This window comes from Gadus macrocephalus, chromosome 8 (genome assembly GCF_031168955.1).
Source record: "Gadus macrocephalus chromosome 8, ASM3116895v1".
Taxonomy (NCBI): domain Eukaryota; kingdom Metazoa; phylum Chordata; class Actinopteri; order Gadiformes; family Gadidae; genus Gadus; species Gadus macrocephalus.
The window spans coordinates 11,473,798-11,501,433 of NC_082389.1; the positions used below are offsets into that span (position 1 = coordinate 11,473,798).

The window sequence follows — 27,636 nt, forward strand, 5'->3', positions numbered from 1 at the left end:
AGCCAAACTCTCACTCGCTCACTCCTCGGTGTGTGTTTGTGTGTGTGTGTGTGTGTGTGTGTGTGTGTGTGTGGATGTGTGTGTGTATATGAGTGTTTGGATGTGTGTATTTACAGCATGGCTATATGCCTTCCTTTAAACAGTGTGTCAACGGAGAATGTAAACAATCTGATTTAGGACCCAAGTGGCTTAGCTTAGCGTCCCCTGGCGCCCTTCAGCCACAGGTCTCTAGAGGCAGGGCTAGAGCTGGTCCAGGGACTGTGTTAAACATGTCCTTACAGCTAATGGCTTATCTGTAAACAACTGAGTGAAAGGCTGGGATGGGGGAGGAGCAGGGATCTATGCATGACGACAGGTGTCCTCTGGGAATAAGGAACTGAAGAAGTCAAAGGAGAGGAAGAGGGGATGGAAGAAGATGGTGACCATGGGAATGTATACTGAGGCCTTTTAAATGATTGCGTGACGTTTCCTCCTTGGGATTGGTCCGCCGGTTGTCATGTGTAAGTGCTGCTTGTATTCAGAGGCGTTGAACACGTAGAGAACAAGGCGAGGGCAGCGAGCCAAAACATGTTGCCACAAAATGGCTTCCATCTGGCGGTGATCTCTAGGGATTTGTGATGTCATGACGTCGGGGGCCTGAGACCAAGGGGAGGGCTGGGGGGGTTGGGGTTCAAAGGTGAAGTGCTTGATTCAAGAGGGGTGAACTCACATCGGCTCCAGGAGATCCTTTACAGCCGGAGAGACCTGGGAAACCGCTTTCCCCCTATCGGCCAGGGAGGAAGGAATGATGTCACAAACATCAAACGTCAAAACGTACTTAGAAAAACGAAATGCCAAATAATGCAGGTAAGACCACACGACGATAGGATTTGCGACGCACCTTCCGTCCGTCCACTCCGTCCGTTCCCCTAAATCCTTTGTCTCCCTGAAGGGAGAAAGAACAGGTTTGTGAGTGAAACAGGAAAAAGGGTGAGGTCATTTAATTAAATCAGACTATGAGCCGCTATTAACGGCTTACCTTGTAGCCTTTGTGTCCCCTTTCACCCTGTAGGAAAACAAAGAGTTTGGTTGGTCAGTCGGGTCCAACCATGTCTAATCAATGGTATTCGTGAATGACGACGTCATAAAATATGGTGTTCAGGTTACTACCTTGTGGCCTCTGCCGCCTCTGTCTCCCTAAAAACAGAAAAAAAACAGTTATGATCATTTTAATACAAGATGATTCCGAATCGTTTGAAATGAGAGCCATTATCGACGCAATTCTTCATCTCTTCAGTAACGAATGACAACGCCATTGGTGCCATTGGTGGCCCATGATTCCCTCAGGGCTCCTCTGATTGGCTGGGCTGGGTAAACCATTCTGATGTTGAGGTCGGAGCTGTGTATTGAGCCCTTATCGTACCTTCATCCCGGGGTAACCGATGGGACCTGGATCTCCAACGTTGCCCTGTAGCACAACAAGAACACAAACATAAATAAATCATCAATTACCATCTATAGTGGTATGCTACTACTCTGGGACATTAAAGTAAATTGAGGGAGAGTCACCAATCATCCCAATTCATACACATTTTTCTCAAATATTTCTCTCACTATGTGTGGTTGTGTTTGATTGTTTTTCTTAGTTTGGGTTTTGTTCCATATCTGTGTTTAGGTTGGTCGGTTTTTACATATCTTTGTGGGTATTTTTTTGTGCATCTGTTTTGGGTGAGTTAGTTTGCGCATCTGTGTTTGGGTGTTTGTGTCCGTATCCGTCTTTGGATGTGTTAGTTGGTTACTGTACCTGTGTTTGGATGTGTTTTTATTTGTGTACCTGTTTTTGGATGCGTTTTATTTGTGCACGTGTGTTTGGATGCATTTTTTTTTTGTGTACCTGTATTCGGATGCATTTGTTTGCGTATCTGAGTCTGAATGTGTTTGTTTGCTGGGTTTGAGTGTCTGGTGTGTTGCTGTGTTGGAGTGTGTTTGTTTGCTGGGTTTGAGTGTCTGGTGCGTTGCTGTGTTTGAATGTGTTTGTTTGCTGTGTTTGCTGGGTTTGAGTGTCTGGTGCGTTTCTGTGTTTGAGTGTGTCGATGACCTACCACGGCCCCGATGTCTCCCTTCTCTCCGGGCATCCCAGGTCTGCCGGTCTCTCCCTGGAGGAACCACGGAGGAACATTTAGGTTTAGATGGACACCCCTCAATAGTCGCGGACTTATATCATGGGTTGATAATGATCGAAGAGGTTATAACATCTCACGTTGGAGCCGATATCTCCTTCACCTCCCTTGGGACCTCCTGGAGCCTGCAGAGTAAACACATTGTGTGAAATTCAATGAAATGTAAAGTCAATTCAATTGAATACAACTGAATTCAAAGTCAAAATGATGATTATAATTAAAATCCAAATTCATTGAAATTAATTTCAGTTTATTCAATTCAGTTCTATTGAAAACAACATTAGTAACAAACTCAATGCAATACCGATTTTAAATGAAAGAGTCGACTGCAAACATGAGGATACTTACGTTGCAGTCGAAGGAGCAACACTGAAAACAAAAAGATCAGGAAAAAGTTAACAAAAGAAAATTGATATCGTGGTTAAGAGAAAAATTTGATGTCAATAGTGTGTGCTCTGCCAATAATCACAGTTGCTGCCTCAATGGCCTTTAGATTGACCTACCACATCCTTGGTCTCATTTGTCTGGAAAGGAAGAGAAGAGAGGGAAGATTAGTGTGGGCTGACATTTATTCAATGATGGGTTCGAAAAACAACAAAGATAAATAAAAGTACAGGAGAGCAGAGAATCGGAAGAGGAGAGGGGAATGAGGACCTAAAGACACCAGAAGAGAAAGGAACAAGAGACAGAGAGGAGGATAAGAAGAATAGAAGAGGAAGAGGACGAGATGAGGAGAACAGAGGAGAGAGGGAGGAGGAAGAGGACGGGAGAAGGATAACACAGAAGAGAGGGAAGAGGAAGGGAGGAGGATAAGAGAGGAGAGAGAGAGGAAGGGAGGAGGGGAACAGAGAAGAGAGAGAGCGAGGGGACGTACAATCATATCGATGATGGTGCGGATGGTCCCCATCTTGGTCGACCTGGACTCATCAGCGGCCGTGAAGTTCTGTCTGTAGGTCTGGTCCGTAGCGATGACCGACAGTCTGGTATCCTAGCAACAAAAAACATAGTCATGCATGTAAATAGTTTCACAGACACTTTTCACTTCCAAAGTAAGGTGACTTAATTCAGGCGTGGGATGATCATAGCATGGCTTACAGCAATGTTTATACAAAGAGCTGATATTAATCTGAGGTGCCAGATAGTTTGTCACACAGAAACATCTGGGAGGATGTCCTTGGAAACTCTTTGGATAAGAGCAGGCACTTTAAATGAATACTTGGCAGGTGATCGGATGAACCATCGGTCTATCACCGACATCACGTATCACCTAGACCACGGACATCCTTATAGGATGCTGATTGGTCTGAACCACTGTGGTTCGTTCATAAGCACATCACTTGAAGCCTGGAAAGATGGACTCTTGCGTGATAGTGCCCTCACCAGCTGCCTTACAAGGTCAATTATGCATAGGGTAAAACAATAAAGATAGAGTTTAAGTTTTTTAAACTTTGAATCAGGATGAGTCATTGAGTTCAGTGTCACGGTAGCCAGAGTAGGCTCCTGTGCAAGATCGGATTTTAGGGACCTTTCTTTTTTTGTCTCCTGGCAACAGACCCTAGAAAATGTTTATCTAACACTAGAATCCCTGTGTATTCACTTTGTAAGCTAAATACTAACACGTCTATCCATGTTTGGTGATACAGCTGTTTGCTCTATGCAACTCGCTGGCTGTTAGCCCTTCAATTATGGATTTTGTCCAATGTATTTCTGATAAGTGAAATTTATAACAGTCCACATATTCTGGAGGAATAGCATGCTGCTTCTACAAAAGAAAAAAAACGATAATTTTCAAAAAGCTCAGTAGCTTCTCTTAAATCATGATTGTGATTGTGAGTTATATTTTGTATTATTTGATGTAATTGTATATATATGTGTGTGTGTGTGTGTGTGTGTGTGTGTGTGTGTGTGTGTGTGTGTGTGTGTGTGTTCTCTACCTCCTGGTCAGGTGAGATGGCGACGGCGAACACCTTGACCCCGTGGTTGCGGGCCTCGTTTGCGGCCTCCTGCACGCCGCCGCACGGCTCCTTGTACCCGGTGATGGGGTGGCCGTCCGTGATCACCACGATGTACTTGTTCTCATGGTAGTAGGAGCCGCTGCACCCAGGACACACACACACACACACACACACACACACACACACACGCGCACACACACGCACGCGCACACACACACACACACACACACACGCACACACACACACACACGCACACGCACACGCACACGCACACACGCACGCACGCACGCGCACGCACGCACGCACGCACACACGCACACACGCGCACACGCACACGCACGCACACACACACACGCACACGCACACGCGCACACACATACACACACATAGACATAGAAAACACACACACACAGACACACAATTATGATGAGCCAACTTAAACATAGCAATGCGTACTTGCTTGCTTGCTCAATTGGTAGAGCATGTCGTGAACATGAGTTGTTGTGTGTGTGTGTTTTTGATTGTGTGTGTGTGTGTGTGTGTGTGTGTGTGTGTGTGTGTGTGTGTGTGTGTGTGTGTGTGTGTGTGTGTGTGTGTGTGTGTGTGTGTGTGTGTAAGAGTGTGTGTGACTGAGTGAGTGAATGAGTGTGTGTGTGTGTATTACTGAGAGAGTGAGCGAGTGCATGAATGTGTGTGTCTGAGCACGTGTACATTTGTGGTAGACTGTGATTGAGCGAGTGTGTGAGTCAGTGCATGCGTGTGACTGTGCGTGTGTGAGTGAGTGTGTGTGCGCGAGCATGGCACAGGTGCCGTCCTGTGTGCCCAGCCTTACCCGACGAGCAGCTCGGCCAGGCCCCTCTTGATGGCGCAGTCGGTGTGCGTTCCCTTCCCGATGTACTTGATGGTGTCTATCTCGTCCTTCAGATCCTTCTTACCCGTGGCGATGTCCGTCAGCCCCTTCACCAGGATGATCTCGTCACTGTAGTGCAGCGCGCCTGAGTTCCACGTCAGGTAGCGGTCACATGGGTGGCGCCTGCACGGATCCAAAGGAGACAACAGGAAATGTCATTTGGATAAATGTGGAGTGGAGTCAGATGTAGGACCGCGTTGTGCATTTAGGGGGCGCAATGAGTTTAGAGTTGAAAATGAGTTTTTCATTGAAAAATGGCAATGGAACAGGCCTTGGTAGCTACATGCTAGTAGGATGAGATTGTAACTCTAACACTTGGGCCAGGCCTTGGTAGCTACATGCTAATAGGATGAGGTTGCAACACCAACACTTTGTCCAGGCCTTGGTAACTACATGCTAATAGGATGAGGTTGTAACTCTAACACTTGTTCGAGGCCTTGGTAGCTACATGCTTATAGGATGAGGTTGTTACACCAATACATTCTCCAGGCCTTGGTAGCTACATGCAAACAGGATGAGGTTGTAACTCTAACACTTGTTCGAGGCCTTGGTAGCTACATGCTTATAGGATGAGGTTGTTACACCACATTCTCCAGGCCTTGGTAGCTACATGCAAACAGGATGAGGTTGTAACTCTAACACTTGCTCCAGGCCTTAGTAGCTACATGCTAACACGGTGAGGTTATAACACCCTCACTTTTTCCAGGTCTTTTCTTTCACAGTCCAAGACAGTTAATAGTATGAACCATAAGGCTTGATCTCAGTAGTTAATAGACATGACGCTTTTCATATAGACAGCTCTCATTCTGCTATAAAATACAAGAGATTGTCAAAAATCAAGATATGGCAAAATGTGCCTGATACAATATCTGATTTGTCCAATTTGTCTAATGACTTAAACCCTATTATGAGCTGGTGTGACCATTGGGTTTAAGTTCAGGATGTGAATATCTTACATTTCTTTGAGTTCATCCACAAACTTCTTGGTGAAGTCTTTGATCTGGTCGATGTAGAAGTTGGGGGGTTTCTGTCTCAAGGCGACACTCTCCGATGTGTCCAGGACAAAGAACAAATCAACAGGACAATCTGGGAAGAAAACAAAACAAAACAACAATAAAGGAACAGGCAGGAAACTCAGTTAGGATTGGTTTCACCAATGCATTAAGAATAGAAAGATGACTAATAAATCTGTGCATCCGTTGCCATGGGTAACACCCAACAAAAACATCTCAAGATGAGTAAAGGGTTTTGTTGTATGGATCATGGGTTCCCCCATCCACTAATAGACTAAACACTGTCAACTTAACACAAACATCACCTTAAATAGATAAATAAATAATTATACTGGTATCAGTCATACGTTGTTTGCATCCATTCATCCTTGCATCCTTATATCAACCTGTAGGCCTACATGATGTCATTTGTGCCCCTGCATTGAGGAGGGAAACTCATCATGTTTGCTTTGTCGTTTAATCGTTGATTGATATGGGTAACGTTGGTTAGAGTGAACCAATACAGAGTTAATCAGTAAAGAAATTATGTAGGAAGGTGTAATAGCAAGTATTCTAGCATCTCTCTCTAGCCTACAGTGTATGGCGGCGCGGGCCTACATCATGCCCCACCCTCCAGTTAATAGAAAATGTCGGATAGGAAATAACAAACTTAAAAGTAAAAGCCTGACCCTATACTCTTTATGTATTTTTAACAAGCTATTTAAAGCTGTCAATCACAGGACAACTCATGTAGTGGGAAAACCACAGTTTTATAGCCTATTCAAATGACATGATATGAGGGTAAGAATGAACATAGACATGACCATCTAAAGTCAAAAGTCTTAGCATCTGGCGCAGGTAGGCTTCTGGTTCAAGCCCGCATCGTCCTACAGTGTCCTAAAGACGCAACATCTGGATAGAGTCTAGGCATCTGAACAACGTATAGGCTACCACGAATAGCAAAACTCGCGTTACCCCAAAATAATCGATAAAGCCTCCACTTTTTACACAGCAACGAGTGTATACAAGGAAAATTGTCTTACTTGCGGGCTACTTACCCGAAAATTTGGGTCTTATGGACTGCACTCGCGTCCCAGCAAAGACGCACGCCAGCAGAAGGAGAACCCCGCGAGCCTCCATGATGGAACCGCGAAATAAACTGACAAACCCAACCCCACTAACGCACCAAACCTTTCCGACCAAACCAGACACCTCTACGCGAAGTTCGCGAACTTTGGGTGATCCAGTTCGCTGCCGCTTGCCTGAGAACGAATTCAGAAGCGCGCAGGAGTGGAGCGGAGAACGCCTGGTTGGGGAGGAGGAGCTCACGCGCGTACTGCTAGGGATGGATGAGCTAGCACGCGCATCGACTCAAGAAAAAGTTGGTGCAAAAACACGCACACGAAATATACACATACAAACACACGCACGCACACACACACACACACACACACACACACACACACACACACACACACACACACACACACACACACACACACACACACACACACACACACACACACACACACACAGATACACAAATTATCTGCATCTCAATCGTATCTTTCGTTTTTATTGTATCCATTTGGACATGTTTTGCTAAAGGTTTTGCTCATTATGTCCCTCTATAATGCGTGTAGCCTACATCACACATTCGAATAAATCAATAAGCATGAGATATTGAAAATAAACTTAGAACTGCTGTTCTTTTCGCTATTCCATTCGCTCTCTTTATACGTGAACAGAACATAAACTCTAGAAGACATTTAATAATTCGACGCACACTGCAGCACTGTTCAACGTGATTATTAACAGATGACGCATTCTGCCCTTTCTTTCTTTCTGTAAACTTCTTCTCCCTCCTAGATCTCATCGGAAGAGGGGGGGGGGGGTTGATCGCATCTGGTCCACTTCAGTGTCCAGACACAACCAGCCGAACATAAAAGTGAGACAGGGGAGAGGGGGAGAGAGAGAGAGGGGGTTTGCATAGGCCATGAATGTTCTTGGCCCATGGCTGAGTTCAACAACTATGGCTTTTGACGGGCTACGAAGGAGACACAGTGCCATCTAGCGGCGTTTCGCTCATTGATCTCATAGGTAGGCCTACTCGCTGGACGCGGCATGGAAAGTATATGGGGCTGAACATGGGTGGCGCCGTGGCGCGGCAAAGAGGCGCTGAATGCGATAGGCGTGTCGTTAAGTTTGTTGCATATATTTGGCAGGTGTTCAACTGTGGATGGGGGTTGATGCTTCGCGTGCGCTCGCATTTGAGGGGTGGGGGTGGGGGGGGGTTGGGATTGGACTGGACTGTAAAAAAGACGGTAGGAAAGGGTCTGGCCTGAAATCACATTTTCCACTGAGGTCACTGTTTTACAAAGAACAAGTCATGAATACGAGAGAGAGAGAGAGAGAGAGAGAGAGAGAGAGAGAGAGAGAGAGAGAGAGAGAGAGAGAGAGAGAGAGAGAGAGAGAGAGAGAGAGAGAGAGAGAGAGAGAGAGAGAGAGAGAGAGAGAGAGAGAGAGGAAGAGAGACATATGCTAGTGATCTAACTTCATTAGCAGACTGTAAATCTGCTTGGTTGCTGGCAGCTGTTGGTGTGTGTGTGTGTGTGTGTGTGTGTGTGTGTGTGTGTGTGTGCGTGCGTGCGTGCGTGTGTGCGTGTGTGTGTGTGTGTGTGGGAGGTGCTAATTCGGTTTTGAAACAGCATTCTGCGCCCTTCAATGTCACCGTTTCTGCTGTAATTTACTGTCTGCCTAATATATGGGCATTCTCCATAAAGGTGTTCAACCCGTAGGCCTATACCAAAGTCTAGTGCACGTTGGTGTTAGTGGATGGTATTTGGGCCGTATAGTTCACACATCCATACCTCTTTGAGATTATCACTATTTATCGCCTAAATACAGTTATTTAACGTTGAACTTGAAAGTAATAAGGTCCGTGGGAAAGAGGACTAAATGGGGCTTTGGTTAATACCGGCTGGTGTTCCCAAACGAAACATGAAACATGACCGCAGCGCCAGCGGTCGGAGGATGGAGAACAGCGGGGAAATATGCACATGGGGAAATGTTTCCCATGCTCAAGTTGGCGTGCCGTGTAGGCATGATTACTGATGATCTAGCTTGAGGTTTTGTCTTTGGGGTACCAAATGTTGACGGTCAAAGCTAACAACAGGACATGGGCTAGGATACATTTCCTGTGGATAGTGTATCCGAGAGATTGTCTCCTGGACCATTCTGCAGGCTGATAGAAAACGAAAGATAGCATCTTCTACGGACATTCCTTCGCACAGCAGTGCAAAGGAAACTCTCCTTTTATGGCGTGCCGATATTTTTCTGCAGCAATCAGCACTATGGTACTTTAGAGACAAAATAGAGATAGAAAGGGTGTTGTTTAGTCTGTGCTTAATAGTCAACCACTCCTCTTGCAATAGGTTTAACATAGCTTATCTTAGGGGTCATTAAACCGAAACATCTTTAACAATTCATTATTTTATATGAGTTGGCCAATTGTCTGTTGAATTATAGAAAATGGAACAAAACTAATGCTAAAACGTAAGATCAACTTCATAACCTCTTGGTTTTTTTTTTGCCACACCCAAACTTAATTTGTGAAAACATACCGAGTCAAACATCGCCACCTAGCGACACAATTTCCCCATGTTTAAATAGCGAGGCTGAATCCTAACCGATAGGGTTGTAGAAACATTAATATTTTAAGAAACCGTTCTCGACCTCACACCCTCAGGATCCGATCCTAATTACTGTTTGGTATTTTCTCTAATTTCATAACACATTGTTTCGACAATTTAGGTCTAGGACGAATCAAGTTTTTTTTAAATACTTTTTGTACGTTGATACATGAAAGCAAGCATTAAACCTAGCAATGTGATTGTAATACTTGGATGTATTTTACAAGTAAACTGGAAAATATAAGCATTAATCAAACAGTTTGAGTATGAGTAGGCCACGATCTACGCGTTATTGGCAGACACACGTTATTGCTTGGTTTATTTTTACATCCAAGTATAACATTGCTTCATTTATAACCTATTTATTTTTTGTGGTTGCCAATGGCACACTTTTTTGTGCAAGGGTCCAAAAAATAGCAAAAACCTATTGGCTCACAGAACAAGGCATTTAAACCCTGGAGCAGTGAAGTCATAATTGGATAAAACTCTCCGACATATGGTAAAATTAAGAACCACAAACGTTTGTTGACACACACATTAAGGACAATGTAAATTTATCTGGGAATACACATACCCATCAAACAGAGCTGGCAAAAAAATCCAGCAACAATACCACTGATGGTTTTGAACTATAAACATTCTGCATTTGTTACTTCGGTTACTATTCAAAATCCTCAAATCTATTTCCAAAAATATATTTGTATTATTCTCATCAATTTCAAAGCAAAAATAACATTAATAAGATTAATTCTTTATTGATTCACTTGGGAATAACTTGTATTCTTAATTATCATCCGTCCATCTGAACCCAGTGTTGCATTATCCTAACTGGCATGTATTACCCTAACTGACTTCTCCAATGATGTAGTGGGGACAACTACATGCACAATTCATACAGAACCTGTATGAAGTACCATCTTGTTGATGGACAGCAGCCAGTAAAACACATCATTAGGACTATTATCGTTAGCACGTCATTTGACCTCAAAATGCAATTGTGAATGATTCAGTTATAAAAAACAACAACCCTGATTAGTGATGAGAAACAGAATGGCTTTCTAACACTTTGATTCTGAGGGCTTGTATATTCCTAGACCAAATACTATTGACGTTCCAATTCAGTCCACAAGAGGAACTCAAGGACCAATAGTAACCACAGTCAAATTCTGCATCCACTCGACGTGGTTATCTCATTGGTCCGAGTCAATCTCACAAAACCATCTGACATACGACCTTGCCTGTGGTTTATATGTCGGTATCTCATTCATTGCCCTTTTCCCACCGTCATCGTTCAGCCAGCTAGTTGGGTTTGACCAACCGTCTAACAAACCACAGTCTCACGAATGCTCCGCTAACATTGAACAAAGTCAGTTGGGGTTCGAGTGGCTCTTGAGATGCCTCCTCAGGTGGTTCAGGCAGGTGTAGGTCTTGGGACAGATCTGGCAGTGGTACGGCCGGACGCCAGAGTGATTCAGCATGTGCTGCTTCAGCACGCTGCCGTCCGAGAAGGCCTTCCCGCACTGGGAGCACACGTACGGCCTCTCCCCGGTGTGAACGCGCATGTGCACCGTGACCTTGTGCGCCATGGTGAACCCTTTACCGCACACTGCGCACTTGAACGGCCGCTCCCCGGTGTGGGTGAGCCGGTGCGTGCGCATGGCGCCCATCTGGGAGAAGGCCTTGCCGCAATCTGGGCAGACGTGCGGCTTCTCCCCCGTGTGCACCCTGGTGTGGCTCTTCAGCCCCCCCGCCGTGGAGAAGCACTGGGAGCAGTGGGTGCACTGGTACGGGCGCTCGCCCGTGTGCGTGCGCATGTGCTGCTTAAGGTCGTAGCGGTTTCTGAAGCCGCGGCGGCAGACGGGGCAGTTCTCGGGCCGGTCGTCGTTGTGCCGCTGCTCGTGGTTGGACAGGCACTTCTCGGAGAGGAAGCTCTTGCCGCACTCCTGACACTGATAGGGCTTGTCGTGGTCGACCCTCTGGTGGTACTTGAGCTCGCTGATGCCGGGGAAGGTCACGTCGCAGTACCTGCACCGGAAGCGGTGGTTGGGGCTGTAGGGCAGCTGATGCTCACTCATCTGGTGGTTCCTCAGAAGGTGGGCCATCTTGAAGGTCTTACCGCAGTGGGAACACTCATATTTGGTCATCACCTGCATGCACTGGTGCCTGACGCGCTCATGAAGGGACCTGAACTGGCAGCCGCACTTGGTGCAGATGTGAGAGGCGTTTTTGCACTTCCTCTTGCGGTGGCCCGAGAGGTGGGCCTCGGTGCGGAAGGCTTTGCCACACTGAGAGCACTTGTAAGGCTTGACCGCCGTGTGGAACCGCTGGTGCTCCAGGAACTCAAAGCGATACTTGAAGCTCCTCCCACACTGCGGACAGTTGTGGGTGACCCGTGCGTGTGGGTAGGCGGATTTGACCGCGTTCTTCCGAGAGGACAAGGATCCAGAGGAGCTCCGGTGAGAGGTGCTGATTTTCCTGTGCTTGCTCCCGCTGATGGATTTCCCGCCATGGATCTCGCCGGCCTCTTGGTGCCGCTGCTGGTGCTTAATCAGACACCTGGAGGAGATGAAGCTCTTCCCACACTGCTTGCACTGATAAGGCTTGTCGTGGTCCACCTGCTGATGGTACTTCAGCTCTCCAATCCCGGGGAAGCCGTCGCCACAGTGGCTGCACTTGAAGAGGCGGCTCTGGACGTGTGTGAGCAGGTGCTCCTTCAGGCTGCTGGACTTCTGGAAGCTCTTCCCGCAGTGAGCGCATTCGTAACTCTGACCTCGCTTGGGGCACTGGTGTCGGAACTTCTCCAGGGAGGTGGGAAAACTGTTCCCGCATTTAATGCACAGGTAGGCCGCATTCTTGCACTTGCGCAACCGGTGGCCGGCCAGCAGGGTGGCAGTGCGGAAGGCCCTGCCGCACTCGGAGCAGTTGTAGGGCTGCAGTCCGCTGTGCACCCGCTGGTGCTCGACGAGGACCGAGTGGTGCTTGAAACACTTGTCGCACTCGGGACATTGGTGCATCCCCGACTGCTGCTTCCGCCGAGGGGACGGTACGGCGTCCTGCTCTTTGGGAGAGTCGGGGAAGTCGGCGGACGTGGAGGCGACGTGGGAGTTGGTGGTCAGCTCTTCCTCGAACATCACGATCTGGGGGACCTCGTTGTTCTCGTCGTCGCTGGCGTGAGACGTGATGGCGACCTCCAGCGAGGGCGGCAGAGACATGGAGGGAACTAGGAGATCGTCTGAATGAAACTGAGCTGTTTGGGGAAGATACAGCGCATTCAATCAGGAGACTTTTTTTTTTTTTTAATCTGTCCAATATCATGTTTATTGACTGTGTTTTATATTGCCTACCAATTCCACTTTTTGCCAGTTTCCCATGGCATTGTTTGCTCTGGAGAAGAAATTTGAGGTCATCCCCGTTTGACACACATTGCATGTACTCCTCTAGTACTGACGGCTCAGCGCCTATCCAGGAGGCCGTCTGTGTGGGACCGCATAAGAATAGTGATTAATGATTAAACATGTCAAGTCAAACTGTCACGCCTGTTGGTAATATAAGAGGCTACCAGTCCTCCAAACATGTGTATGAAACATTGGTCTTATATTAGATAACAGTTCCGCATTAAGAAGTCCACATCTAAACATTATTTTCAAAATGTAACAAGCTGCCACAGACATGTCAGCTTGAGTCAAGTAAGCAAGTACTTTCCCCCCCCCCCCCTGACAACCAGTGATGCTATGGCGTCATACCTGTTTGAAGTCTGGGACTGGAAGCAGCTCCTCCAGTCTGATGAAGAACTCACAGACCAGAGTCTCAAGTGCTGTGTCAAAGTCTGGGCCGTATTCCATCGGAAAGATGTTCTGCCAATGGAGGTAAACATTAACTCTGCGTAAACATTTTGGTACATGCAGCAATGGGGAGACTGGGGTTGGCCTCGCCTGTGTTTTTTGCCCTAAGGTCCTATCTGCAGAGAGTATATCTAAGGGTCTAATGGGATATGAATGGTTAAGCTAAGCAAGGAGCATCTTATTTAGTTAAAGGATCATCCACCAACAGAGTTAATGAATATTAAAGGTGACATATTATACCACCAGGTTTGAGTGTGATTAGCCATTACAAGCCGTTTTGTATCACAAGTGGGCGTGTCCACCTAGATGTATGCTGGATAGATCAGTCTACCAGCCTATCTGGACTGTAGCATACATTGCTCATCTAGCCGTCATATTTCTAGCTGGACACACCTACTTGTGATGTCAGAAGAGGTCGATTTTCAAAACGGCTTGCAAGGGCTTATCACACTCACACCTGAGGATATTATGTGTCACCTTGAAGTTAAAATAAGGGCCTCAAGTTACCTTAAGAAAATGTTCCCTTCCGTCATTGTCCTCGATGAGACCTTGTACAAGCCTCATGAAGTTTGCTTCTGGTGCGTCAATGATGTTGTCATTTATCTGAATGAAGAAAAGACTGTTACCTTCACAATGCAGTAAAATAGATTTTTTATTTTTTTAAATGATCCTGCACCTAACAACACGTAACAGCAATAATGATCCTCTCATACTCTGCCTGTCTGTGTGTGTCCACAATCATTATGTAGCACCCCTTCCACCATCACCCACGTAGGTGCCATCTCTGCTTAGCTTCCAGAGCAGCAATCATAGCTATGCAGAATGTTACTAGACAGTTATTCACCTCTTCTATGCAGGAAGACCGTATTCTGTCCAGATGGATCTCCACGGCCTTCAGATCCTCTGGGTGCTCTGAACGCAACAGCATCAGAGTGGTCTGGAAGAAAAAGGTTGTTCATAGGAAAATTATGAAGGCTGGTTTGGATTGTGGATATTGTGCGATGCTCAATAGTTTTCTTGTAGTAGCTGTGTGGTTTAGGTATAGATGAAGAGGGTGGTTCCCTGACTTGTGAATGTTCATATTCATCTTTACACTTTTCAAACAACCTTTTAGGTTTACAAAGGGGTATTGAATACAATTCTTCACTTTTCTTACAATTATCACACACAACTGGTTTGCAATTCACATAATTCTACTCAGTTTCATACGTCCAGCCTTGACAACCAAAGAAGAGTACCCAGTCATATGATTCCCTTACCCTGGCTCTCAGGCCCAGAGACAGCAGCCGTCCTTCCCGTTTGCTCATGAGTTCGGGAACGGCGTCTGTTACCATGGATACAAACTCTTCCAGCTTCTGGTAGTGCTTTACGTTCCTCTGGCGGACCACCTCCCACATCACTGCTGACATCAGCCGCAGCGGAGGAACCAGAAGTCCTAGCGAGGACAATGGGACGCTGAATTCTACAGAGAAGAAGCACGGGTCAATCAAATGCAACACACATGTATACAGGGTATTTGTTTGAATGACCAAAGGCTGCACGTACAATATAAATAATATGTACAATTTTGTAATGCAAGGAGGACCAATGTTTTTGCATGGCTTAAGATATGAAAACATTTGTGCTCAGATTCTTCCTTCTATATATATATATATATATATATATATATATATATATATATATATATATATATATATATATATATATATATACACACACACACACACACACACACACACACATAAATACACTGCGTTGAACCCCCATTTCTCAATAGTATGGCCAGATTTGTATTACAGGTACGGTAGGTAATCTCACTAACATTAGTGTCAACACGTTTGTGTTATTGACGTACACAAAATAAGTTAATCGGGCATTTGGGTCAGTTTCTAGATTTAGAATGAAAAGCACCCGCCACCGGTCAGTTACACACTATTCTGTGTAACATACTCCATGAATTCAAGCTTTCCAACGCCCTGCCCAGAACTCAGGAGGAGCGGTCAGTTCTGTCAACACTGCACTCTGAGGTGCAGGACAGGATAGTGTTAGATATCGCGACAATGGACGGGGAGAGGAGATCTATAGCTAAATGAGAATGCAGCTGACCATACGACTAATGGTATACTTGATTGCAATACATTTGGATCTGTGTTGCTATGTCCAACTGATGCAAATATTAAAAGAGAGGCAACGGTTGTTTTTACATGGACATTGTCAACAACGTAAACTAGGCTGTTCAAATCTTGCAAACTAGCGCTTCCTGCATGAGGACAACGTGTTAAGATAGCGTTACGAGGAAGGCCACTCCAATCTAGGATGCTTTTATTGGCTAAACAATTGTCAACAATCGTTCCAGACATTAGTCGAGGCCTATTCCGTCTCGGCTAATTGCTCTTTTTGACCAGCCTGTACGCTGAATATATCCAGTAGAAAGGCATACGACACGTGTATCCCAATCCCATACATACCCATTTCGTTCATTTGTGTTTTCCTTGATGTAACTTGGCAAATAGTAACAATTACCACGTTAGCATTATGGGTGCGCTAGCTAACATGAGCTATGGCTCCAGGCGCCAACTTCTTCCTGAAACGATAGTCATCATCGTTCCCCGCAGTCATATTGGTGGTGGGAGCGTTTTATGTCTCAGGACCGCCCGGCCCGGGCGACGCTAGCGTGTTCTCACTACTAAAATTGAATCCAGCATCCGTCAAGCCAACCCGAGCTAACCAATCAAACGTATCGTTCATTTTTGTGAAAACAGCTGACTGGAATTGTTAAAAATGTTTTGAAAATTCACGTGTTTCAACAGCAAATAACTTGACACAATGCAAATATAATTTTCTTTCAATTTAACGTCAAAATAAGATCACTAAATTTAAGAGAAAGGCACAGAAGGTATTTGACGTTGTACCGTCCTTGTTGCAAAGTTATAATCAGGCGTTTATGATTCAATTATCCAGTAGAAAACATGTCAATGCATCCTCCTTTGAAAATGAGTTGAAGCAATACACTTTGCAAATAAATCTCTATTTATTAAATGTTCCCACAAACATGAAGGTGAAAAGTAAACAGGTATTTTGAGAAATTACAAAAATAAATCATTTAATGATTTGCCCTTTGCAATCATATAATACCAATATTCAGGAAAATGGGATGGATTCATTAATTTACAAAATAATAAAGTCTTGACTGTTTATGTACATAAATCCTCACTTCACCAACATATTGGAATCTTGATTGAAGGCTTCAAGAAACAATCACAAACAAGACAATCAAAAAACTTCCAGTCAACACTGGAAGATACACGTCTTCCCGTGTGTCTTCAGGTGAAGGTTGCCCATTAAGGCCTTGGAACACGGCCTGCCGGCGTAGAGCTATAGTGGCTCTAAGTCACTGACCGGCAGTAAGTCACTGACCGGCTCTCAGTCATTGACCGGCTCTCAGTCACTGACCGGCACTCGGCTGGCAGAGATTTCGGGTTTGTTTCGGTCATCCTGCTGATGATACTTAGGCCCGTCAATCCCAGAGAAACCCATGCCACAGGAGCCACACGTGAAGACGCAACCCAGGACTCGTGCTGGCATGCGTGTTGCCAGGCCTCTCGAACTTGAGAAGCTATTTCCGCAGTTTTTTTTTTAATCAATACATTTTTATTAACACCGTCGCAATCGAAGGCATCGAGCGAAACCACCCAAACTAAACGGACTCAAGCGGTTCGCTCGACACCGTGCGTCGTCAGGTGTCTCTTCAGGTGGTTGAGGCACAAGTACGCCTTAGAGCACAGCTGGCAGGCGTAGGGCCGCACCCCGTAGTGGTTGAGCGTGTGCTGCTTCAGGTCGGTGTTCGTTGAGAACCCCTTGCCGCACAGCAGGCACACGTACGGCCGCTCCCTCGTGTGCACGCGCTGGTGCGCTTTCAGCTGGCTCGCGGTGACGAACGCCCGGGCGCACACCGCACACTTGTGCGGCTTCTCCCCCGTGTGGACGCGGCGGTGGACCTGCAGGTCGCCTGCGGACCCGAAGGCCTTCCCGCAGTCGGCGCACGAGTACGGCTTCTCCCCCGTGTGGATGCGCACGTGTATGGTCAGGTTGCCGCGCATGGAGAACTGTTTACCGCAGTACGTGCACTGGTAAGGTCGCTCTCCCGTGTGCACGCGCTTGTGCTGATTCAGGCTGCCCGTGTTGGTGAACGCCCGGGGGCACACCGCGCACTTGTGCGGCTTCTCCCCCGTGTGGACGCGCCGGTGGCTCTGCAGCTGGCCCGCCGTCCTGTAGGCCGTCCCGCAGTCGGCGCACAAGTACGGCTTCTCTCCCGTGTGGATGCGCATGTGCACGGTCAGGTAGCCGCCCGTGGAGAATCGTTTCCCGCAGTACGTGCACTGGAAGGGCCGCTCCCCAGTGTGGCAGCGCATGTGGGCCTTCAGCTCGTGCTTTCCCTTGAAGGCTTTGCCGCAGCTTTCGCAGATATGCGTGTTTGCGTGGACCCGGACCTTGTGTGCTCTTAGCTCACTCATCCCCGCGCATGCCTCGCCACACTGCGGGCACCGGGCCTGGGTGTGTGTGAGCTGGTGCTTCTCCATCAGGCCCCTCCTCTGGAACGTTTTCCCGCACTCGGGACACCCAAATGTTTGGGGCTTCTCCTTGGCGCACTTGTGCCTGAGCCGCTCCCGGATTGATTTGAAGTCGGTGCCGCATTTGACGCAGGGGTAGGCCGCCCTGGTGCACCGGGTGCGCCGGTGGGTGGCGAGGCCGCCGGCCCCCCGGAAGACCTTCCCACACTGGGAGTACTTGTAGGGGTGCTCCCCGGCGTGCAGCTTCTGGTGCTCCAGCAGCTCATGGCGGTAGATGAAGTAACGCCCGCATCGGCGGCACTTGTGGGTGACCTGCCGCCGGGGCGCACTGATCAGAGCGCTGGGAGCCACGAGGCCCTGGGACGAGGAAGAGCCGCGATTGGGCGGACCCGCCGTGGAAACGGTTGGCGCTTCCTCTTCCTCGGGATCATGTCGGGTTTCAGCCGGCACTTCTGTGTCTGTTATACTCGTGTCTTGGATGTCGGCAGAGCAGATTAGTTGCTCGGTGTTGAAGCGGTCGAGGTCGGATGTGTCCGTCTGTTTCGGTGAGGGAGGGAGAGAGAGAGTCCTGAGGAGATGCCGTTCGGATGGATTCAGGGATGCTGGAAAGGAGGGGTAGGGGAAGTGAGATACTTTATTAATTCACAACATGACTAAGGGGGCGATCATTAAATCTGAGGATTCACATAGATAATGAATAGTAATAATAGTATTGTTAGATTTCATCTTATTTCTAATCTGTGCGTATAGACTCTGCGTTGTGTATTTTCGTCAAATTAGTAATTCTTGAATGGAAATCAAGGCCGCTTGAAAGGTTGGATCATAGGATCAAATAGTGGTATCTAAACATATAAACATATATATATAACTATAAATTCAGCCAAAAGTGATAACATACTTTTTGTACTCATCTCGGCTGATCTCTGATGACACAGTTTGCTCTTAAGGAGAACTTTAAGGTCGTCTTCATCACACATGTGCTCTGCTAGACCTGCAGGTGCATCTTTAATCCACACTGCAGCCTAAGTAAACAAAAGAAAAAGAACTGCATAGTTAGACTAAATCCCCAAACTCCCACAACTGTCTAGATGTGCCACAACAGTGGATCTACTATATGCCATGACCATTTAGTCATTTAGCTGATTCTTTCATCCAAAGCAATTCCCATTGAATTCAGATACAGGTCATCGAGGACCAGGTAGGGCGGAGGGAACCTTGCACTGACACCATGAGGAGTCCAAACCCAGTACCCTTGAGCCCAAACACCCTAGGCACTACAACATCACATCTAGTTATCATGTTGTTCACTGGATTTCCGACCTGTCTGAAGTCAGGGACTGGAGTCCGCCCCTCCAGTGTGGTGAAGAACCGGAACAGCAGGACCTCCAGCGCCCAGTCAAAGTCCGGTCCGAACTCCACAGGATACACGTTCTGGCAGAAAAGGGGACCACAAATCACTAGCGTGCATTAATAGTAACCAGTAATCATCCTCATCATCCTCATCGTCATCCGCTTATCCGGGGTCGGGTCGCGGGGGGAGCAGCTCAAGCAGGGGGCCCCAGACTTCCCTTTCCCGGGCCACATTGACCAGCTCTGACGGGGGGATCCCGAGGCGTTCCCAGGCCAGTGTTGAGATATAATCTCTCCACCTAGTCCTGGGTCTTCCCCGAGGTCTCCTCCACACTGGACGTGCCTGAAACACCTCCCAAGGGAGGCGCACAGTGGGCATCCTTACCAGATGCCCGAACCACCTCAGCTGACTCCTTTCTAAGTAAAGGAGCAGCGGCTCTAATCCGAGTTCCTCACGGATGGCTGAGCTTCTCACCCTATCCCTAAGGGAGATGCCAGCCACCCTTCTGAGAAAACTCATCTCGGCCGCTTGTACCCGCGATCTCGTCCTTTCGGTCATCACCCAACCCTCATGACCATAGGTGAGGATAGGAACGAAGATCGACCGGTAGATCGAGAGCTTTGCCTTGCGGTTCAGCTCACTTTTCGTAACAACGGTGCGGTAAAGTAATCATGCAGCAACCCAAACAATCAACACCTCCAGATAAGCGTAGAGCAGAGATTCACATTGCATTGAGCAAACAATGGACAAAACGTTGTACAGTACACACACCTGCATCCACACAACAGTTGACTAATAGGCACACAGCCATTTGGAATAAAGTGGACCAAACATTGTACTTGTGTGCACACACACACACACACACACACACACACACACACACACACACACACACACACACACACACACACACACACACACACACACACACACACACACACACACACACACACACACACACACACACACACACCTCTATTGTAAGATAAAGTACATGTTTATACCTTGTAGAAATGCCTTCTTCTCTCTGGGTCCTCTATCAGCCTTTGAACTAGCTTCGCAAAGTTCGCCTCCGGAGCCTGTAAAGTCACAGACACACAGAGCTTATAGCTTTCCTTAAAGATGAGATATTATACAAATAATCACACTCACACCTGGTGGTATAATATGTCACCTTACCCTATCCAGGGGTCGAGAGAAAGAGAGTTTGCTTCACCTGTTCACTGGGAGAAGATCTGAGTCTTTGCAGATGTGCTTCAACACTGCTGAGATCTTCTGCCTGCTCCGAATGCAACTTCACCAGAATAACCTAGATACCGAAACTTGATATTTATTATCATATATCTGAAATCGACATTATAACCACATAAAGTAGAACTTAATCGCCAGCAGTCAGTGCCATCCCCTCTTACCTTTGCCCTTAAAGCCAGGATGAGAAGTTGAGTCTGTCTTTCGGTCCAAATATCCGGAATTGCTTCAGTGACCAGATACACAAACTCAACAACTCTCCCATATTGACGGACGTTCCTCTGACGGACCACTTCCCACATCAGAGCCGACATCAGCCGCAGTGGGGGTACCAGGAGACTCATAGACGAGACGGATATCATGGGACCCTCTGTGGGACAAGAATTAGGGCTATTATAAGGTCACTGGACGCTGTGTGGGTGGTCTAGGACAAAGGGTTAGTGTATTTAACTCTGAGCCTCGCTTGATTAAGGTTGTGCACAACCTAGTGGTTTTATTAGGACAACTTTGTGGTTTATGTATCAATCTATGCAAGGCAGAATTAGCAGGCACGCTATGCAGAAATACATACCCATGCTGTTCCAGTAGGGAACGTTCATCTATAAGCTGATTGTGTTGTTCTTTTAATTGTAAAAAGAAAAAGTTACGCTCAGGTGAAAAATAATTCCCTCCTGAAATTCCTATTGTTATCTTTTTTCCTCTTCTTCTCTTATTTGAACGCTGGAGTCGATTTATATTGGCGTATCGCTATCGCCATCTAGTGTCTACAACCAATATCAATGTATATGATTTCATCCAAAATATAATCAATTCATCCTTTAGATTGAGGAACACTATAAAACATATAACAGTAGGCCTGTGTGTTACTTATCGAAACACTAAATAGGAAGCATTACAAATTGTTCATTATTAATACCACTTTGTCATACCACTTAGGCTGCTAATCAGTGATGTCATTGTTACTAATGAATGCATTTCAAAATAGTCTTTGTTTTGCAAAATTGTAATAATAGTAAATACAAACAGACACTGTTTTACCGCTTATACAGGCTGCTAATCAGTGATGTCATGTTATTAATGAATGCATTTCAAAATATTTTTTATTTTGCAAAACGCAATAATAGTAAATTCAAATCAGACAGTGTGAGCCTTGGGAACATATTGTCCCCTGCAAACACATAATTATGTACAGAAGAGTGGGACAATCTGGAGTCGAGCTGGTATTCCCTGTAGGCCTGAGAAGTATAACATTTAGAAAAAGTTGTGATGGCGTGCATGTAGTGTTGTCAACATCAGTTGGACAACCTCTGCTCCTTCCCCAGCGGCTGTGTTCGAACCGCAATGTCCATAGTCTACCCTGTTTCACAACATGATTTAGCCTTGATGTGAAGTAGAATTTGTGTCTTTTCATCTTTGCATATTTTCATCTTCTCCTCTCTAGGCCAAACAGGTTGAGTATGTTCTGTCAAACATGAGCAATAATTGGTCTCCCGTGGCTCATTTATAAACGCACACGCTCCCTCAAGGTAGCAGTGGCTGTCTTGTCGAAGTGAACCCATGTCTGTCTGATACAGAAAAATGATGCAGTGATGAGATTAGTGTCATAATTAGATCAATAGTGATGAACAACATCCATCCATTCATTCGTTCGTCTGTCCATTCGTTCGTCTATCAATCCATCAAACATTATAGTTGTAAAACACATCATAATATCTTTCACAATCATCTCTGAAATTGATTCTGATGATCATGTAGCTATAGATTATGAATTTAATAAATGGTATTTCAATGGCATACTTTGAACATGCAATTCATTTAAAGCCTTTGCTTTTGCCTCTGACCTTTAAAGTATCGCTTGAATTGACATTGCAATGTTTTTCCTATAGGTTACGTTGCACTTTAGTAATCATAAATTGTGCCCTTTTAATAAAAAACCTTTTTTTTCTCCTTTCTGATTAAGCTTTTAATCTGTGCCAGATATCTGTCAAATTTGTCAGTTAGTTTTTCTGTGGCATTTCATGGGAAGAATAAAACTGAAATTCAAAGCAAATATACTGTCTGCATCATGTGGATGGATCGTTTTTGTGCATGTGCGATGTCCACACCTGTGTGGGTGCTGGTCTGGGAGGGTGTCCACACCTGTGTGGGTGCTGGTCTGGGAGTGTGTCTATGTAACGGGACTGTTGGCTCTGGGCCCAGAATGGGACCCAGAATTGATGTTTGCCCGTATGCATAGAACATGTTTTTGTGTAACCAATATACAAAAGGTAGAGTGTGAACGAGCCAGAGAGATAGAGAGAAGTCAGAGAAAAAGAGAGAAATAGAGACAGGCAGGGAGAGGAGCCCGAGGGGAGAGAGAATGAGAGAAAGAGAGAGAAAGGGAGAGACAAATAGAGACAGACCGAGAGTAAGAAAGAGAGAGAGTAAGAGAGAGAGAGAGAGAGAGAGAGAGAGAGAGAGAGAGAGAGAGAGAGAGAGAGAGAGAGAGAGAGAGAGAGAGAGAGAGAGAGAGAGAGAGAGAACAACCACAAGGAGAGAGAGAATGACAGACAGAGTGAGAGAGAGAGAGAGAGAGAGAGAGAGAGAGAGAGAGAGAGAGAGAGAGAGAGAGAGAGAGAGAGAGAGAGAGAGAGGGAGAGAGAGGGACAGTGAAAGTGCGTGCGTTTGTATGTCTGTGAGCTTGTAATTAAAACAAGTGATTTTTTTTGTACACACAGATTATCCCTGTATCCCAGCTGGTCAGAGTCGGATTTGATCACCACGGCAACCAGAGAGGAAATCTCTCTGGCGATAAATCCAAATTGGCACCCTTGATGTAGTATTTTTTTCTAAGCGAGGACGTGGAAGTGCTCGACAAAAATCTAAGCGGGGTTAGCTGACTTTGACATACAACACACTGGGAAGAACACAAACAGAATTATAACAACGAGTGCATACTACTTTGAAACAAAAAACGAATTTGTTTCTACATTTTTAAGACTTTCTAAATTCATAAATGTTTACATCATCAAAGACATCCCCAAAATAATAATAATAATATATACATAACTTAATTTTGTTATTCCATAATAATTAATAGATTGATAAAAGATGTGCATATGTCTATACTTAAAAAAAGATGTGCATATGTCTATATATATATATATATATATATATATATATACACATTTATACATATACAAACATTTCTAATAGATATAATTTATCATATATTATAATTTAGCTAAAAGTCCATTATCTGTGTGTAAAATAATAAACAAATGAGAGCTTTAGAGGGCGCCAGGCGGTGGGAGCCAGGGAGGTGGGAGCACATCTGTCCTGTGTTTTTAAATACAAATGTAGGCAGGAGGGCTTTTAACAGAGTCCTGCTGGAGAATGAGGTCAAACCAGCCTGCCAAGCACACAATGTGCAGTTGGTCACTTTTTTTGTCTTGTCGAACATGCTTTGAAGCATATTTTAGACAACTCATCCTCTGTGTTTGAACTGTGATGTTGTTTACGGTTAAGTGTGTTGTTCGAGTATTTTGAGAGAATGTTATCCAATGATGAAACATTTTGACTTTGAATACCTTGTATGATAAAAAAATTAATTGTAATTCAGACAATGAGGTACATTTCAGTCTTTTATATAAAATGTATGTAGATGTATACATATCCTTTTTTATAACTCTGGGTATTTTCCATATGTGCATTTTTCAAAATGATCCTCAAATATAAATACATAGAAAAAAGAAATAGTTACAAATACATTGTGTTTTATATACATTCTCTTTTGCAAGCCCGCTCTACACAAGGTGCTTGCATAGTTCACTCATGCTATCCCAATCCATATCCATGACCAATTTCAATTCAACAGTCATGAGGGAAATCCATAATAAATTAACTGTGCAGAATGGAATTAAAACCAGGCACATGATTCTGTGATTGTTTGCATATACAGCCCTTCATCAACCTTCATGAACTAAGTATTCTTTCAGGGTTTTCAATCTTTAACTAAATGGAAACAGATTAAATGTTGTGAAATTCTACTGCGTCACATCGATAAACTGTGATTTTTACCTATCATCTTAACTTCTAATTGCAAAGTTTAATATAAATTAAGAAAATATTTGTACATTCTTTCAAAACATGCAAATACTTAACAATATTATTAACTAATTATTTGGTAGTTCCTTCAAATAAAATAAATTCTTGCTAATTTTTCAATTAAGAAAACTGATTTAGAAGATAAGTTAATGATGTAAGCCCTTGAAAAAAATAACACCAAGCTTTTATGGGGGAGACATGCCAGAGAAAAAAAAGATGATTCAAATACCAGCAAAACTATCTATAGATCCTTTTGCTTGGATTGTGCATATTTATTGATCGTAAGCTTGAGGTAAACATTAGGTATCCAACCTTTTTGTCAACCAACATGCAATGTATTAAATATTCATACGACTCTCTTTGTTAGCACAGAAGCTAGCTTAGCATTTAGCTATTTCTAGTAGCAATATGCAGATTCAACTTTGACTGTACGGGGAAAATTGGGTGCTGCATATGAAGGAAAAAAACCTGGATAATTTCATAAATAAAATAATTTCCTAAAAATATATATACTATCCAACAATAGGATTTGATGTTCAAGAATGTGCCCTGTGCCCTGTCATTAGCAATTAGTTACCCATCGTACTCCACTGTAACAATGTTAATAGAAAAGTATACATGCCCACTGACAAATTGTGGGTATTTAATGTTCGATAATGTACCCTTATTGTGCAGATTTGCTTCATCATGGGATATATGTTCAGTCAAACGTGGATGTGCTGTATACAAAGTCTTTCCTGCGGTTACCTGTCATGAACAATAAACGACAAAAACAGTTGCCAAATGTGTATATTCGAACAATAATTGAGTCAAGAAAACATACTTCAAAGTGATTGCTATAGGAAAGTATGTGTAGGTCTTTAGCATCATGATTGTTCAAGGATACAGAGGCTATCTTTATACATTTAGAAAAAAGTTGATTTTTATGACAACTTCTGATATGAAAAGGGTCAATATCTTTTCGCCCGCCATGAAGATTTTTTTGTTGAGTTTGCTATATATTATATATAACAAAATATAATATACAAATACAAAGCAGAGAATCCAAACAACCTCGACCCACACACACTAACACACACTCTCCTCCACACACACAGGCGCGCCAGCCTCATAGAAACGTCTCTTCATACCCCTGGACGGACGCGTCGGCCATCGACCCTGCGGCCTCGCACAGTTCCCCGCCGCCGGCCGCCGCCCGGGTCACGCTGTCGTACGACGGTGGCGACGACGTCGACAGCGACGTCATCGACGATGTCCCTTCCCCCTCCCGCCCCTCCCCCTCCCGCCCCTCCCCCTCCTCCTCCGCACAGACCACCTCCTCCCCCGGCGGCCCGTAGTTCTCCCGGATCATGGACGCGATGAGCCCCTCGCTCTCGGGAGCGCGCTCCGGGTCCTCCCCCTGCTCCCCCCCGGCCCCGGCGCCGGCGCCGCGACGTCGGCCGCCGGCGCCGCTCAGCTGGCGGTACAGGAAGGACGCCTGCTTCACCTGCCGCCGCACCAGGTGGCGGCGGAAGCAGCGCTGGACGACGGCGGCCGACACGTCCTCCTGCTTGCGGCGCAGCGTGGATGTGATGGGCTCGTACGAGATCTTGGACGGGTTGGAGATCATGAACTTGTCCTCCATCTGCTGCTTGAGCGCGTCCATCTCGCCCGTCTCGCCCAGCACGCGCTTGGTGAAGGCGAACAGGATGTCCAGGCAGTGGATCTTGTCGCCCGTCACCATGGGCAGGTCCATGCTGATCAGCTTGATCTTGTTGGGCTTGGGGATGCGCAGCGGCTCCGACAGCGTGTCGGCGAAGCGGGACAGCGCCGAGAACTCGATGAACTGCGTGGCCTCCTGGTCGAACTTCTCCCACACCTCGTAGAACATCTCAAAGTCGTCCTCGCTCAGCGGCTCCGTGCTCTCCTCCGTGGCCACGCTGAAGTTCTCCAGGATGATGGCGATGTACATGTTGACCACGATCAGGAAGGAGATGATGATGTAGCTGACGAAGAAGGCGATGCCCATGGACGGGCTGCCGCAGTTGCCCTTGGCGTTGGTGCCCGTGTTGACGAAGGCCGTGTCGCACTCGTCGGGCGGCGATGCCATGATGGGGCTCAGCAGGTTGTCCCAGCCCGCCGACGTGCTGATCTGGAACAGGCAGATCATGCTGTTGCCGAACGTCTCAAAGTTGAACATGTCGTCGATGCCGTCCTGCTTCTTGACGTAGGCGAAGTTGGCCATGCCGAAGATGGCGTAGATGAACATGACGAGGAAGAGCAGCAGGCCGATGTTGAACAGCGCCGGCATGGACATCATTAAGGCAAAGAGCAGCGTCCGGATGCCCTTGGCGCCGCGGATCAGCCGCAGCACCCGGCCGATCCGAGCCAGGCGGATCACGCGGAACAGCGTGGGGGAGACAAAGTACTTCTCGATGATGTCGGCGAGGACGATCCCTGGGATGAGAGGTCAGGGTTATGAGCGTTTACAAGCACTTCATTTGAGACTGAAGATGGTGTCTGAAAGGCTACTGTTGATTTTAATTGATAATAGATTACATTAAATTTAATAAAAATTCGGTGTCACAGTTTATATTGATGATATAACTGAAGAGTTAAAGACATAAATGGTCAGTGTAGAGGAAAGACGTCCAAGATGGGGACAAAGGGGGGAGGCTATATGATTTGACATAAAATACAAACTTAAAACAAACCAACAAGCATAACAATAATAAAGTCAAGTTAAAACCTTTCAGGAGGAGAGCAATTTAAGAAAGGTTTGTTTCAAGTGCCGTCTTTAAAGTCAGGAGAGAGGAGGAGTCATGTATCTGTAAGAAGAGAGAGCTCCAGA

General features: G+C 45.8%; 3 protein-coding genes across 5 annotated transcripts in view; all 3 read right to left on the reverse strand.

Annotated features, from left to right (window-relative positions):
• The window catches only part of col6a1 (collagen, type VI, alpha 1), a 28,610-nt gene extending 21,261 nt beyond the window's left edge, over nucleotides 1-7,349 (reverse strand). Inside the window, exons 1-14 of the mRNA XM_060058939.1 lie at nucleotides 7,075-7,349; nucleotides 5,981-6,110; nucleotides 4,947-5,147; nucleotides 4,094-4,253; nucleotides 3,034-3,147; nucleotides 2,663-2,683; nucleotides 2,508-2,528; nucleotides 2,240-2,284; nucleotides 2,082-2,135; nucleotides 1,403-1,447; nucleotides 1,150-1,176; nucleotides 1,019-1,045; nucleotides 881-925; nucleotides 710-763 (exon numbers count right to left, since the gene is read on the reverse strand). Of these exons, the coding sequence (XP_059914922.1) occupies nucleotides 710-763; nucleotides 881-925; nucleotides 1,019-1,045; nucleotides 1,150-1,176; nucleotides 1,403-1,447; nucleotides 2,082-2,135; nucleotides 2,240-2,284; nucleotides 2,508-2,528; nucleotides 2,663-2,683; nucleotides 3,034-3,147; nucleotides 4,094-4,253; nucleotides 4,947-5,147; nucleotides 5,981-6,110; nucleotides 7,075-7,156 (1,026 nt within the window). The 5' untranslated portion in view covers nucleotides 7,157-7,349. The remainder of the gene's footprint in view (nucleotides 1-709; nucleotides 764-880; nucleotides 926-1,018; nucleotides 1,046-1,149; nucleotides 1,177-1,402; nucleotides 1,448-2,081; nucleotides 2,136-2,239; nucleotides 2,285-2,507; nucleotides 2,529-2,662; nucleotides 2,684-3,033; nucleotides 3,148-4,093; nucleotides 4,254-4,946; nucleotides 5,148-5,980; nucleotides 6,111-7,074) is intronic.
• Nucleotides 7,350-10,245: 2,896 nt separating this feature from the next.
• On the reverse strand, nucleotides 10,246-21,450 carry LOC132462908 (zinc finger protein 850-like). Its single transcript, XM_060058689.1, has 14 exons — nucleotides 21,292-21,450; nucleotides 20,885-21,090; nucleotides 20,689-20,781; nucleotides 20,477-20,551; nucleotides 19,442-19,552; nucleotides 19,020-19,143; nucleotides 17,261-18,723; nucleotides 15,524-15,572; nucleotides 14,810-15,012; nucleotides 14,395-14,487; nucleotides 14,058-14,153; nucleotides 13,452-13,562; nucleotides 13,053-13,182; nucleotides 10,246-12,955 (listed from the first exon to the last, which is right to left on the reverse strand). Exons 1-14 carry the CDS (start codon nucleotides 21,317-21,319, stop codon nucleotides 11,076-11,078), a joined length of 4,662 nt encoding a protein of 1,553 aa, XP_059914672.1. The 5' UTR covers nucleotides 21,320-21,450; the 3' UTR covers nucleotides 10,246-11,075.
• A 2,880-nt stretch (nucleotides 21,451-24,330) lies between these two features.
• The window catches only part of LOC132463023 (sodium channel protein type 4 subunit alpha B-like), a 41,583-nt gene continuing 38,277 nt past the window's right edge, over nucleotides 24,331-27,636 (reverse strand). For all 3 annotated transcript variants that reach the window (XM_060058892.1, XM_060058890.1, XM_060058891.1), the window contains one exon: nucleotides 24,331-27,242. In XM_060058892.1, the coding sequence (XP_059914875.1) occupies nucleotides 25,915-27,242 (1,328 nt within the window). In that variant the 3' untranslated portion in view covers nucleotides 24,331-25,914. The remainder of the gene's footprint in view (nucleotides 27,243-27,636) is intronic.

What these genes read in the sequence shown, in the direction of transcription:
- LOC132462908 (XM_060058689.1), bottom strand. Translation starts at nt 21,319, where the DNA reads ATGAACGTTCCCTACTGGAACAGCATGG. An exon ending in CAGTCCCAGACTTCAAACAG is followed by an intron (nt 13,183 to 13,451) that starts GTATGACGCCAT and finishes GGTCCCACACAG; the next exon opens with ACGGCCTCCTGGATAGGCGC. An exon ending in ACTGGCAAAAAGTGGAATTG is followed by an intron (nt 12,956 to 13,052) that starts GTAGGCAATATA and finishes TTCCCCAAACAG; the next exon opens with CTCAGTTTCATTCAGACGAT.